Genomic DNA, 15,321 nt, shown 5'->3' on the forward strand with positions numbered 1-15,321 from the left:
TATCTCTTTCTCTCTCTCCATATATATATATATATATATATATATATATATATATGTGTGTGTGTGTGTGTGTGTGTGTGTGTGTGTGTGTGTGTATGTGTACACATACAAACATATATACATTTATACATATATACTGGATGATCTTAGTAATTCTGTTTAATTTATTTAAATCTTGCCCAGAAATTTGTCTTAATTAAAAATTATTTTCAAACTGAATAAGTAGCTTTATTCAAAGAATTATTATGAAACTGTAGTGATATTTGAACTCCTGATTTTGGAATTCAAGTATTTATTTAGATATATCAAGAACTACAAGCTTTTTAGTTTACTTATCCAGGTGTTCTATGATTTTTTTTCTTTTGTCTAAATTATCAAGTTAAGACTCTTCATTTTCAATTTGGATATAAAAGATAGATCAATCAGTAAAGTTTTTTCTTTCTTAGTTTTTAACATAACAGTGGTACTCAAAGCTATAACATTATAGCATAGGTCAATCCACATTTTGGTAGCTGCAGAGGGTTGGTTAACAGCTAAATGAGCAGGGTCCTTAGAGCCCCGTTCCAAAAGGTAAAAGGTGAGAGGTGAAAGCTTAAGAAAGAGGTGACACTCTAACAGAGCTTTTGTTCACATTGCAGATTATGGAGGTTTAATACACTTATTCTCTGTGCTTGGGTTTTTAAGTACTTTAACTTTGCAGTTTCAGTTTTGGGAATAACATGTGAGTCCACGCAGGTGGCTAATGAGTTGATAGAAAAAAGAAACTCTGGATCAGAGTGAGCTATCAGCCTATCTACATTTTGAGCCCTAAGTTAATTTTCTTTTGAAAAATCTTCTTCATGATTATTGAACTTGAATACAAGCAAAGCCTAAGGATTTTAATGTAATAAATATAAGCATATTTTAAAATTTCTAGAAAGATTTCTTGGGACAACTATAATCATAGGTATTACTCTTACCTTTCATTAGAACTTGGAAATGTTTGGAGGATAGAAACCTGTTTAATATATTATGTTGATGAATATTTTTCTAAGATTACTAATGCATAAGGCACACAATATATATTTTTGAGTGTTTTTTCCCTTGGTAAAGGTAGATATATGTGGCACAGCCCCAACCCCAAAGCGTGACATTCCCATCTTATTCTATTGAGGAGCTGCCTACCTGCAGCCCCACTATAGGGACATCAGGGGCATGGACTACAACTTGAAGGAACCTCTTGGAGTCATGCAATGGGTAGCCCTATATGTTTGACATGAATGCCCAACTAATTAATTTCTTTTTTAACTGAAGCTAATGGATACTGTTTCCTATATGGTGGCTTTTAACATTACTGTAAACTTGCTTAGAAGATTATTGTTACTTTATTTACATAAAACAGAAGATAATGTGTCTGTTGGCATATTTGTTATCAAAATACTAGGAATATCCCTGTCTTGAATAACAAAGTGCTTTATGTCAACATACAAGTCAAAGTGAACTGGAAAATGTAGAAACATAGATATCTGTATGCTGCTGATGCTGCTCCTACTACTACTAGTATAACTATTTCCTGATATTTTAAAAATAATATTAAGTATTATACTTATAAGTTAATAATAATAGCAGTTACTATCTGCCAGGACCTGTTCTAAGTATTTCACATGATTTAACTAATTTAATCCTCACATTAACTCAATAATAGTACATAATTTCATTTTATAGAAGAGGAAACTAAGGAATAGAAAGAAACAGTAGACTGAATAATAGCACAGGGCTTGTGAGTCAGGGAAGCTGGATGGGAACACTGGCAGTCTGGCTCTTGGATCCCTGCTTCCAACTTTTATAATGTAACTTCTCACAAGATAACTGATTTTTAGATATTTTTCATTTTTAAATTGAGTTAATTTAAACACAGACATTAATGATCCACCAAACTAGTTTAAAAATGCTCTATATTCTAAACAGTTAAACCAATAATGAATATCAGTATTATATTTATGAAAATTGGGGTGGTGCCATGACTTACAACTTGAAATTACAAAATGTCTCTCTTGTAGCTCACTGTCCCACCCCCCCAGCCCAGTGCTCATTCCCCATGTCTTTATTTGCTTTGGAATGTCAACTTAAAATTCTTAGCAAATGAGTCAGTAAAGAAGCACAGGTATATGAGTGTATGTTGACATACTGAAAAAAATAAGTGTTTTAGCAATGATACTTTCACAAAAAAACGTACGACTTGGAAATATCACACACACACACACACACACACACACACACACATACACTTCAACACCTTTCCTTTTCATATGATGTAGTTATTACCTTGGGTGAGACAATCAATTTTAATTTTGCATGCAAAAGTAAAATTGCACTCTTTACTTCTGCACTCTTTTGTATAGGTAAATACGGGATTTATCAAATTGATATATGAATAGAACTAACATTTTGATGCATGATAACTAGAAATGAACTGCTAGACTCTACCTGAATAACAAAATTAACATGCTAATTTTACATTTAGTATTAGACAGCATTTAATTCATTGATGAGTTCTAGTAAACACTGACCATTCTTGATATCACTGAGAACTTTAAAAATTGTAAGAAAAAGAAACAAATGCTTATAAAATTAAAGAACAAACTTTGGAATCACATAAAAATCCCAAGGACAGATTTAGCTCAGATACTGTGTGTCATATTCAGTGTCACGATGCGCTCTGATCATATTTTTGGGATTTTACATATTTTGATAATTAATGCCTGATAATATCTCTGTGCCAGAATATTTGGGTACATATATTGGTGAAGTTAACATAGAGTTATCTTGACCAACCCTCATTAAGTGTTCTCTGAATTAAATTACTAGTTTATATTACATTATGCCTATTCTTATGTTTATTTCTTACACTTAAGTCATCTACATTATGATTTAATTTTATATAAAGTTTCACACGACATCTCTCTGCATAGTAAGCATTTGTTCAAGGCACAGAGCTGTAAGAGTTACAAAGTCCTCCAGAAACATATAGAATAGTGGGGGAGATTGGTATGTGCAAAAAAAAATACATGAAGATAGTTTATTTGCTTCATGTTCTTCACTGGAAGCTTCCCTGGGCACCAGTCCCATACAGGACTCTCTGGCTTGACTCGCAGGTTAGTAGAAGACAGAGACAGAGATGTACACATTGTAATATACACTATAATACATGCTGTGTTGAGATGGTAAACTGTACCTGTGGGATTTGAAAAATGGGGAGGATTAGGATTGTCATTGTAAATAAGGAGGCAAAAGTATTCCAGACAGAGTTCACTGTATACAAAGGCAGAAAGAGGTTTGTTTCTGTAGGAACTTGTGTGGATCTTGGGAAACAGGGAGATGGGGGGCATCCTTGCTAAGTATGCCTGAATAAGATTCTGTCTATAAAAGCATTTCATACTTAGAACATGTAGTAAATATTTCAGTGTTTTGAAAAGATTTATCTTTAGGAGTGAGAAGGCACTGGTGAGAGTGAGAGATACAGAGAAGTTTTAGAGGCAGAAGAGACTACATCATGATTGATTGGATGTGTGGAGAGATAAGTGGAAGATGTTACCTGGATACCTGGCTTAGGCATTAGAAAGACTTTGGGCTGAGATAAGGTATCAGCAGAATTAGTGCAAGATTGGGGCTGAAAAATCATAATTTTAAATTACATGTAAAATTAGAAATGATGACAAGATAGCTAGATGGAGGTGTGAGAACATTTAACTAATTATATTGGTTTTTTGTTCTTTTTTTGTTTGTTTTGTTTTTTATCATGAATGACTTGCCTTAGACTGGGAGCTCAGCAAGAGCCCCTTGCCTTATCTTTTCATACACACTTTTTTTTCATGTATCTCTTAGCGTATTATAAAAGCTTAAAATATTGTAAGATAAATGGATCAGGATATAATGAGTAAATATATAAACAAATAGTTGGAACATAAGAAAATTATATGAAATGGACAAAAGCTGAAGAAATACATAAGGAATTTAGCAGAGATATGTTTCATCATAGGAATCTAATACTCATCCCTAAAACCCCTGTCCTTTGGAAGATGCAATGTTTCATTGAGAAAACTTTTACTAGGTCCAACATATGCACAACTTAAAATGGAAATTTACATTAGTAAATTTAAATGTTTCAATGGCTGTCTTCATCTTTTAACTTTATGTATTGTTAAAGTAATTTTAGATAATATATCCTCATTGAAAACATATTTCATCTGATAATGTATCAGGATAAATACAAATTGTCAAATTTTATCCCACTATCCATTTCAAAATTATTTCTTTCCTTAGAGTGTTTACTTCAATATTTTCTTTAGCTAAATGTAAGTGTAATCACATCCACATTAAGTAAATTTATTCATATTTAATAATTATTTATTCTCACAGCACTTTCAGGGAGATGTCAGAATAAGTACTTGGTTAAGAAATATAATAATTTTTGTTGAGAGTATGATTAATGAAATACCCATTGATAAAAACCACTTAAATTATCATTAATTAATTAATATTAACCAGTAATACTTAGTATTTGTTAGTTGAATATGTATCTAGATCTTACAGAATATAATAAAAATATGTTTTCATTAAAAAATATCCCTATCCACCTATTTATTAAACCTCTTTTAAATTCTAGGGGTTGTACAGGTACAGGGAGTATGTAGATCCCCTGCCCTTGAGTGTTTTATACTCTAGTGAAATATATCTCAAATTTAGTGATTTAGAGCAGGGGTCCCCAACCCCACAGGCCACAGACTGTTAGGAACAGAGCCACACAGCAGGAGGTGAGCGGTGGCTATCGAGCGAAGCTTCATCTGCCGCTCCCCATTGCTCCCTATCACTTGCATTACCACCTGAACCATACCTCCCGCCGTGGAAAAATTGTCTGCCGTGAAACCGGTCCCTGGTGCCACAAAAGGTCGGGGACCGCTAATTCAGAGTGCTCTGGGAGTTTTTGTTAAAAGTAAAAGGTCTCAATTCTTGGCTCCAGAGACTTCAGTTCCATAGGTCTGGATAGCTTTCTAGGCATTAGCATTTATAAGACATCTCATTTGGTTTGGAGACTTTAATAAGGGCAAGAGTGATTTCCTGAAGTAACTCTACAATGCATCATAAACTAGGATGGAGTTTGTTAAGTCTGTTAACTGCAATTTCTACATTTTTACTGGTAGCAGAATAAAAAAGGAGAAACTTATAATGCTTATCAGAAAAGTGTTTTCTTTCTTAAAAAGTAAAAGTCATGCTTTCATTGTTGCATGATGTTATTCTTATGTTTATAAAATCTAGTTAGCTGATTTATCCATGTAACATGTAAACTATTTCAGTCATTTTCACAAAATGGACATCTTTAGACAGTCATCTCTGCAGTCAATTATTTTCCATTTAAAGAGTATAGAAATTATTTGATGAAATATAACAAAAATTGATTCTTTTGCTCATTTCCACTTTCTGAAGCATGTAATGCCACGAAGATTCTGCTTCAGTTCTGTAACTGTTAAATTAAATGGCCTAATGGATGATAAAGCCATTTTGAGTCACTAAAGAAAAACTAATAAAAATCATGTCAATCTTTCTCCTTAGACAAGAAGCAAGACTACATAGAAAACATGAAAATGGTCAAATGAGACTCTCTAGAAAATAAATTAGACAACTGTATCTATATAAGTATTAAAAATCAATAAATCAAAACCAGCATTTTATTTTCCCAATGTTAATATTTAAAATTTATTGGTGTCATACTAAACATTATATTCAGAAAAAAATTTCTTAAGCAGTGAATTCAGTTACTATTAAATGTTCAAAGAGAATGACTGTTATTTGAAAATTGGGGTAATGCTTACAGTGTAAAGAAGAAAAATGTGGAGAAAGGCAAATGTTATTCTAAACGACAATTTCCTTCTATTTAAGCTAGAAGAGAGTAGCATATATCTCCTTGATTCCTGGAGTTTAGTCCATGTAATAGATTTTAAAAATTGTTGAATGCTAAAGCTGAAAGAGACCTTAGTGATAATTTATTTTAAAAAGTCTCATTTTCTGAATGAGACTTTCCCAAGGTCATGTATCTGTTAACAGCAGATTCTAGTTAGAAGCATCAGAATATCTTAGTTTACAGTTAGCTCAAAATGAATTAGAGAGAAAAGTTATCTAAATGATATGAGTTATAAACTAGTGATTCTTGATCATTCCAGAAAAAAATATGCTTTCTACAATACTTAGATTCAAATTGCAAGAAAACTGACAAAATTCTCCTTTATGTTTTCCCATTTTTATTACCACTGCCATAACTTCTCAATGGATTTCTTTTTGAAATTAATGATTAGAGTTGTTGGTAAATAACTGGAAAATATTGCTTTTTGCAGCTGGATGAAGAAGCCTCGATGTGGTGTACCTGACCAGACAAGAGGTAGCTCCAAATTTAATATTCGTCGAAAGCGGTATGCGTTAACAGGACAGAAGTGGCAGCACAAACACATCACTTACAGGTATAATAGCTAATGATGAATTACTGTTTCTTTTCAATTTTTCACAACTATGTATTTCGACATTTTGTTTGAGATCTAATTCACATTGACTACATGGTAACACATAGTGATGTAATGTTAACATAAAAAAACAAAAATTGCAATTGAGAAGAGAATAAGTTGTCCATTTGGGGACCCTGTAGACAGACATTCCTTGAAACACTTTTGTAAACTAGATCTTCCAGCTTCTTGAATGAATGCTAATATTCTGAAAGACTTTCAGATGAGTATTCTAACACACAACATTCTTTATCAAGTATTCATAATCTAAAAAATTATAAAATAATAAAGTAAATAAATAATTGCAATTTAAACAATATATCTTTGAATTATTAATTAAATTTTGGTATCAGAGCAACCATTTAACTTTTTATCTTTTGAACAACAATGTAAATGGATTTTTAGATTTTATCTTTAGATTTTATTTTTAGAGCAATTTTAGGTTTACAGAAAATTTGAGCAGATATTATGGGTAGTTCTCACTGCCCCCCTCCTCCCAGTATACACACTCACATAGTTTCTCTCATTATTAAGATCTTACTTAGTATTAGATATTTGTTACAATTGTTGAGCCAGTATTGCTCTATTACTGACTAAAATCGATAGTTTACACCAGAGTTCGCTCTTTGTGTTGTAGTTTTATGGATTTTGACAAATCAATAATATCATATAGTATTACAGTATCATACAGAATTAGTTTCACTGTTCTGAAAATCCTTTGTTGCACCTATTCATCCCTCTTATCCTTAGGACACTACTGATGGTTTTAATGTCTCTATAGTTTTGCCTTTTCTAGAATGTCATATGGTTTGAAACACTGTTTGTAGCCATTTCAGACTGCTTTCCTTCATTTAATAATATGCATTTATTTCCTCCATGTCTTTTCATGACTTGATAGCTCATTTCTTTTTATTACTGAGCAATATTCTATTGTACGGCTGTGTCACAGTTTGCTTACCTGTTCACCTATTGAAGACTTCTTGGTTGCTTCCAGTTTTTGGCAACTCTGAGTAAAGCTAGTATAAATATGTGTGTGCTGGTTTTTGTGTAGACATTAATTTTTAACTTATTTGGCTAAATACCTGGAAGTATAATTTTGCTGATCATAAGGTAAGACTAAGGTTAGCTTTTTAAGAAACTACCAAATTATCTTCAAAGTGGCTAAAACATTTTGCATTACCACCAACAATGAATGAAAGCTACTGTTCCTCTACAACTTTGTCAGGATTTGGTGTTGTCAGAGTTCTGGATGTAACCATTCTAATAGGTGGTTTCTCAATTTTTTAACTTGCAATTCCCTAATGCTATGTGAAGCTGAGCATATTTTCGTATGCTTATTTGCCATCTGTACATCTTCCTTTGTGAGATGACTGTTTAGATCTTTGCACCAACTTTTAATTGAGTTGCTATTTTAAAGGTTCTTTGTATATTTTGGATTACAAGCCTTTTATCAGATATGTTTTCAAATATGTTGTCTCAGTCTGTGGCTTGACATTCCATTCTCTTTTCAGTGTAGTTTGCAGAACAGAAGTCTTAATTTTAATAAGCTAGAATTTATCAATTATTTTCTTTTCTGTATTGTGCTTTTGGTGTTATATCAAAAAAAAAATCCATTGCCATACAGAAGGTCACTTAGAATTTCTCCTATGTTAACTTCTAAAATTTTAATAGTTTGGCATTTACATTTAGGTCAATGATCCATTTTGAGTTTGTTTTTGGGAAAGGTGTAAAATCTACATTCAGTTTTTTACATGTGGATGTTCAGTTGTTCCAGCACCACTGGTTGGGAAGACCATCCTTTCTCCACTACCTTTGATCATTTGTCAAAGATAGTTGCCTATGTGCGTGTGTAAATTTCTGTGCTCTTTATTCTGCTTCATTGATCTATGTGTCTATTCATAAACCAATATCACACTTTCTTGATTACTGTGGTTTAGAGTAAGTCTTGATATCAGATAGTGTCAGTTTTCTGATTTTATTCTTCTTCTTCAGTATTATGTTTTGTTTTCAGAGTCTCTTGCCTTCCCACATAAACTTTAGAATCAGTTTGCCATTACAGGCGTTCCTCAGAGATATTCTGTGTTCAGTTCTAGATCAACAAAATAAAGAGAATATAGCAATCAAGCTCATATAACAATCAAGCGATGTCTTGAATTTTTTGGTTTCCCAGTGCATATAAAAGTTTTTACACTATACTACAGTTTATTAAGTGTGCAATAGCATTATGCCCAAAAGCACAATGAGCATGCCTTAGTTAAAAGTACTTTATTGATAAAAATTGCTAACATTCAGCTGCTGATAGCTGCTGATTGCTAAGGGTGGTAGTTGGTGAAAGTCAAGGTGGCTGAGGCAAGTTCTTAAAAGAAGATAACAATGAAGTTTGCCACATTGATTGACTCTTCCTTGTATGAATAATTTCTCTCTAACGTGCAGCACTGTTTGTAGAATTTACCCACAGTAGCACTTTTAAAATTGGAGTCAACTCTCTCAAACCCTGCCACTGTTTTAACAACCAAGTTTATGTCATATTCTGAATGCTGTTTTATTTGTTATGTCAACAATCGTCATAGCATCTTCACCAAGAGTAGATTCTATTTCAAGAAATCACTTTCTTTGCTCATCAGTAAGAACCAACTTCTCATCATTTAAAGTTTTATCACGGGATTGCAGCAATTCAGTCACATCTTTAGGCTCATGTTTCATTTTAATTATTTTGTTATTTCCACCACATCTGCAGTTACTTCCTCCACTGAAGTCTTGAACCACTCAAAATCATCCATGAGGATTGGAATCAATTTCTTCCAAACTCCTGTGAATATTAACATTTTATCTCTTTCCATGAATCACAAATATTCTTAATGGCATAAAGAATGGTGAATCCTTTCCAAAAGATTTTCAGTTTACTTTACTCAAATCCTTCAGAGGAATCACTATCTATGGCAGCTATAGCCTTACAAAATGGATTTCTTAAATAATAAGGCTTGAAAGTTGAAATCACTCCTTGTTCCAAGGGCTTCCGAATGGAAGTTGTGTTAGTAGGCATGAAAACAACATGAATCTTGTATATCCCCACCACAGGTCTTGGGTGACCAGGTGCATTGTTAATGAGCAGTAATATTTTGAAAGAAATCTTTTTTCTGAGCACTAGGTCTCAACAGTGGGCTTACAGTATTCAGTAAACCATGTTGTAAACAGATGTATTATCATCCACACTTTGCTGTTTTACCTATAGAGCACAGGCAGAATAGTTTTAGCATAATTTTAAGGGGCCGAGGATTTTTGAAATAGCAAATGAACATTGGTTTCAACTTAAAGTCACCAGCTGCATTACCCACTAACAAGAGAATCAGCTTATCCTTTCAAGCTTTGAAGTCAGGCATTAAGTTCTCTTTTCTAGCTATGAATGTCCTAGATAGCATCTTCTTCTAATATAATACAGCTGTTTCATCTACATTGAAAATTTAATGTAGCAATCTTTATTAATTATCTTGGCTAGATCTTCTGGATAACTTGCTGCAGCTTCTGTGTCAGCACTTGTTGCTTCACCATGTGCTTTTATGTTATGGAGATAGCTTCTTTCCTTCTTTCCTTAAACCTCATATACCTACCTCTGTTAGCTTCAAACTTTTCTTCTTCAGCTTCCTCACCTGTCTCAGCCTTCACAGAATTGAAGAGAGTTAGGGCCTTTCTCTAAATTAGGCTTTGGCTTAAAGGAAGGTTGTGGCTGGTTTGATCTATGTAGACCATTAAAACTTTCTCCATATAAGCAATAAAGCTGTTTTGCGTTCTTATTATTTGTGTGTTCACTGGAGTAGCACTTTTAATTTCCCTCAAGAACTTTTCATTTTCTTTCATAGCTTGGATAACCATTTGGGACAGGTGTCTAGCTTTTGTCCTGTCTCAATTTTTGACATGCCTTCTAAACTTAATCATTTATTGCTTTTACTTAAAGTGAGAGATGTGTGATTTTCCCCTCACTTGAATACTTAGAGTCGTTGTTAGGTAATTAATTGGTCTAATTTCAATATTGTTGGGCCTCAGGAAATAGAGAGGCCCAGTGAGAGAGAGAGCAATAGTGGAATGTCAGGTCAGTGGAGCAGTCAGAACACAGACAACATTTTGTAAGTTTGCTGTTTTATGTGGGAGTGGTTCATGTTACCCCAAAACAATTACAGTAGTAACATCAAAGATCACTGATCACAGATCACCATAACAAATATAATTTAAAAGTTTGAAATATAGTGAAAATTACCAAAATGTGACACAGAGACACAGTGAGCAAATGCTTTTTGAAAAATGGTGCCAATAGACTTCCTCAACATAGGATTGTGACAAAACTTCAATTTATAAATAACACATATCTGTGAGGCACAATAAAGCAAAGCACAATAAAACAGGGTATGCTGGCACCCATGAAATAATTTAGCAGGACTTTTATTGTGATCACCTTGAATATACAGATGATTCTGGGGAGAACTGACATCTTAATATTGATTGTTACCATTAATGAACATGAATATTTTCCTATTTGTTTAGGTTTTTGATTTCTTTCCTTAGAATTTTATAATTTTAATCTTATAAATCTTTTTTATATATCTTAGTCCATTTAGACTTCTATAACAAAATACCACGAGTGGCTTATAAACAGCAGAAATTTATTTCTTACAGTTCTGGAGGCTGGGAGTCTGAGTTCAAGATGCCAGCATAGTTGGTGCCCTCTTCTAGGTCACAAACTTCTTGGATCCTCACATACATAGCAGCAGGGCTAGAGATATTTGTGGGACACTAATTCCATTCATGAAGGTTCCATCTTCATGACCTAAGGACTTCCCAAAGGTCCCATCTCCTAATATTATCATCTTTGTGGGTTAGGATTTTAACATATGAATTTTATGGGGACAAATATTCAAACCATACTCACATATTTTGGATAGATTTATTTCTAAGGATTTCTTTAAACATTGTTTTGTACTATAAGTTTGTTGTGTTTTAAATTTCAAATTCTAAATGTTTATTACTGGTATATAAGATAGCAATTGACTTTTGTATATTAACCTTGTAGCCTAGAATTTTGCTATAAATCACTTATTAGTTCAGGATTTTTTTTTTTTTTTGGTCAGTTCATTTATGTTTTCTACATAGAAAGTCATGTCATCTGAAAACAAGGATAGTTGTTGTTTTTATTTAATTCCCAATCTGTATTGCTTTTATTTCCTTTGCTTATTTTATTGCATTAGCTACTGCTTTCAATGTTGAATAGGAGTGCTGGGAGCAGACATCATTGCCTTTCTCCCAGTCTTTAAGGGAAAAGCATGTAATTCCTCACCATGAAGTATAATATAAGCTACAGGCTTTTGTTAGATGTTTAATCAAGTTGAGGAAGTTCTCCCATTCCTAGTTTGCTGAATATTTTTAGTATGAGTGGGAGTTGTCTTTTATCAAATATTTTTTCTGTAACTATGCTATGATTGTATAATTTTTCTTCTTTAGCTTTTTAATGTGATTGATTACCTTAATTAATTTTCAAATGCGGAATGAGACTCTCATGCCTGGGCTAAATCCCACTTTGTCATGGTGAATAATTCTTTATTTACATTGTAGAGTTTGATTTGCTAATTTTTGTTTAGGATTTCTACATCTATGTTCATGAGTAATATTGATAAGCAGTTTTCCTTTCTTGTAATGTCTTTATCTGCTTTTGGTAGTAGGGTAATGCTAGTTTCATACAATGGGTTAAGAATTCTATTTTCTGGAAGAAGTTATAGAGAATTGGTATGATTTCTTCCTGAAATGTTTAGTAGACTTCACCAGTGTAACCATTTAGACCTAGTTCTTTTTTTTTATGGAAGGTTATTAATTTCTGATTCAATTTATTTAATTGATATAGGACTGTTCAGATTACCTATTTCTCTTTGTAGAAGTTTTTATAGATTGTGTCTTTTAAAGGAGTTGTTCAGTTAAATCAGTAATAGCCTTTATAGGCTGCCTTAACAAAAACCTTGGTGGCTTAGACATCAGGAATTTAATTTCTCACAGTTTTGGAGCTTAGAAGTCTAAGATTGAGGTGCTGTCAGTGTCCTTTTCTGGTAAGACCTCTTTTCCTGGCTTTTAGATGGCCACCTTCTCACTGTGTCCTTATCTGGCCTTTCCTCTGTGTGGGTGGAGAGAAAGAGATTTCTGGTGTCTTCTTCTCTTCTTATAAGGACACCAGACATACTGAATTAGGGTCCAACCTTGTGACTTTATTTAGTATCAAGTACCTCCTTAAAGTCCCTATCTCTGAATATAGTTACACTGAGAGTTAGGGCTTTAATATATGAATTTGGAGGTACACAATTCAGCCCATGACATCATCTAAGTTATCACATTTATGGACATACACTTGTTCATAGTATTCTTTTATTATCCTTTTAATATTCATGGTATCAGTAGTGATGTGCCTTCTTTCATAACTGATAGTAATTTGTGTCTTCTTTTTTTCTTATTTAGTCTGGCTAGATGTTTATTAATTATATTAATCTTTTCAGAGATATGGCTTTAATTTTTTTTTCTGTATTGTTTTCCTGTTTTCAGTTTCATTGATTTCTGTTCCAACTTTATTTTTCTTCTGTTTGCTTTTTTTTTCCTAATTTCCTAAGATAGAAGTTTAGATTAATTACTTTTGTCTTTCTTTGCCTCCTAATATGCATTTAATGCTATATATTATATTTTAAACCGTGTTTTTGCTGAATCCCACAAATTTTGATAAGTTGTATTGTCATTTTAATTTAATTCAAGTAATATTAAAGTTTCCTTCAGATTTTCGTCCTTTGACTCACATGTTATTGATAATTATGCTGCTGTATCTCCAAGCATTTTGAGATTTTCCCTAGGATTCTTGATGAATGTTCCATGTGAGATTGAGAGTAATGAGTATTCTGCTGGTTTTGGATGAAGTGTTATATATGTGTTGATTAGATACAGTTGATTAATGATGCTGTTCAGTTCAACTATATCCTTACTGTTTTCTATCAGCAGGGTCTGTCAATTACTGATAGAGTGGTGTTAAAGTCTCCAACAAATGGTACACTTGCCTTTTTCTTCTTGAAGTTCTATCAGTTTTTGCTTCATTTCTTTTGTTTCTCTGTTGTTAAAAATATATATATTAAGGTTTCTTACACCTTGTAAAAATTGACACCTTTATCATTATGTAATGCCCCTCTTTATCTCTGATAATTTACTTTGCTCTGAGGAAGACTTTGTCTGAAAATAATATAGCTATTATGGTTTTCTTTTGATTAGTGTAGCATGGTATATTTTTTATCCTCCTATTTTTAACCATCAAAATCTATATAGTTAAGGTGAGTTTCTTGGAGACAACATATAATTGGGGCTTCTTTTTTTTAATCCACTCTTATCGTCTTTATCTTTTCATTGGTATATTTAGGGTATTCACATTCCAAGTAGTTATTTATATAGTTAAATCGATATCTACTATATTTGTAACTTTTGCTGCCCATTGCTGTTGTTCTTTGTTTTGTGGATTTTGTTTTGCTTTTGTTTTTGTATTTCCTCTTTTTCTACCTTTTCTGGTCATATTGAGCATTGTATATATTACCATTTTCTATTAGCATATGAATATTCTTCTTGCTTGGATCATATTCTTCTTGCTTAGATGGTTTTTGAGGAGAAGCCAATTGAATTGGTATCTTCATTCCTCTGTAGATAAGGTGTTTTTCCCCCATCTGACTTCTTTCAAGGTTTTATCTTTGTCTTTGGTTTTCTGCAGTTTGAATATAATATGTCTGCATGTAGATTTTCTCTGAAAGTCCTGGATCTGTGGTTTGGTGTGTGACATTATTTGAAATATGTCTCTGTTCATATCTCTCTTCTCCTTCTAGTATTCTCATTATGTTCTGTAACAGTTAAATGTTCTTGGATGCTCTATTCTGTTTTCCAGCCTTTTCTTTCTTTTTTTTTTCCCTTTGCTTTTCAATTTGGGAAGTTTCAACTGAGTTATCTTCAAGTTCACTGATTCTTCCCTTGGTTATATATAGTCTCATGATGAACCTATCAGAGACATTTCTGTTAATATATATATTTTTATTGTTAGCATTTCCTTTTAATTCTTTCTTGTAGTTTCCATCTCTCTGCTTATATTATTCACGTGTTTTTTTTTTCTTGTTGTCCACTTTTTCCATTAAAGCCCTTAGGATATTGATCATATTTAATTCAAATTTCTGGTCTGATAATTCAAAATCTCTGCCATAAAGAGTCTGGTTTTAATGCTTCTATTGTCTCTTCAGTCTGTGTTTTCTCTTGACTTTTAGCATGTTATTAATTTTTTTTTGAAAGCCAGACATGATGTATTGGGTCATGAAACTGAGGTAATAAGCTTTAGTGTGAAGTTTCATATTCATTTGCTTAGGAGTTTGGCTGTTTATTTTTTCTTGTAGCTGTAGGTGTTGGAAACTTCATTTTCTTCTAGTGGGCTAGTTTTGTCTCCCATGTTGTCTCTGAATATCCTAGAAGCTCTTTCTTAAATAGACTTTGTGTCTTGCAGCTTTCTAATTTGTAAACCACTGTTATTATACTGAGCTTTGTTGGTGTGGTTTAAAGTATTGGGGTGAGGAAGCAGTCTATAATCCTGTGATTAAATCTCAGTGTTTTAGGTGGGCTTGACTTTTGGGGATCTTACACCCAGAATATTACTGTAGCCTCTTACTTCTTTCCTTCTACTATATCAGACAGGAATGATTCAGGGACTTTTGTTTCTGATTCTTCGTACTTTTCTGTGTCTCCAGTTTTGGGA

General features: G+C 32.8%; 1 protein-coding gene across 1 annotated transcript in view; it reads left to right on the forward strand.

Moving 5' to 3' along the window:
- Positions 1–15,321, forward strand: part of MMP16 (matrix metallopeptidase 16) — a 342,393-nt gene that overhangs the window by 155,420 nt on the left and 171,652 nt on the right. Inside the window, exon 3 of the mRNA XM_082601441.1 lies at positions 6,369–6,491. Within this exon, the coding sequence (XP_082457567.1) occupies positions 6,369–6,491 (123 nt within the window). The remainder of the gene's footprint in view (positions 1–6,368; positions 6,492–15,321) is intronic.

Source organism: Mesoplodon mirus, assembly GCF_964341445.2.
Source record: "Mesoplodon mirus genome assembly, chromosome: 16".
Taxonomy (NCBI): domain Eukaryota; kingdom Metazoa; phylum Chordata; class Mammalia; order Artiodactyla; family Ziphiidae; genus Mesoplodon; species Mesoplodon mirus.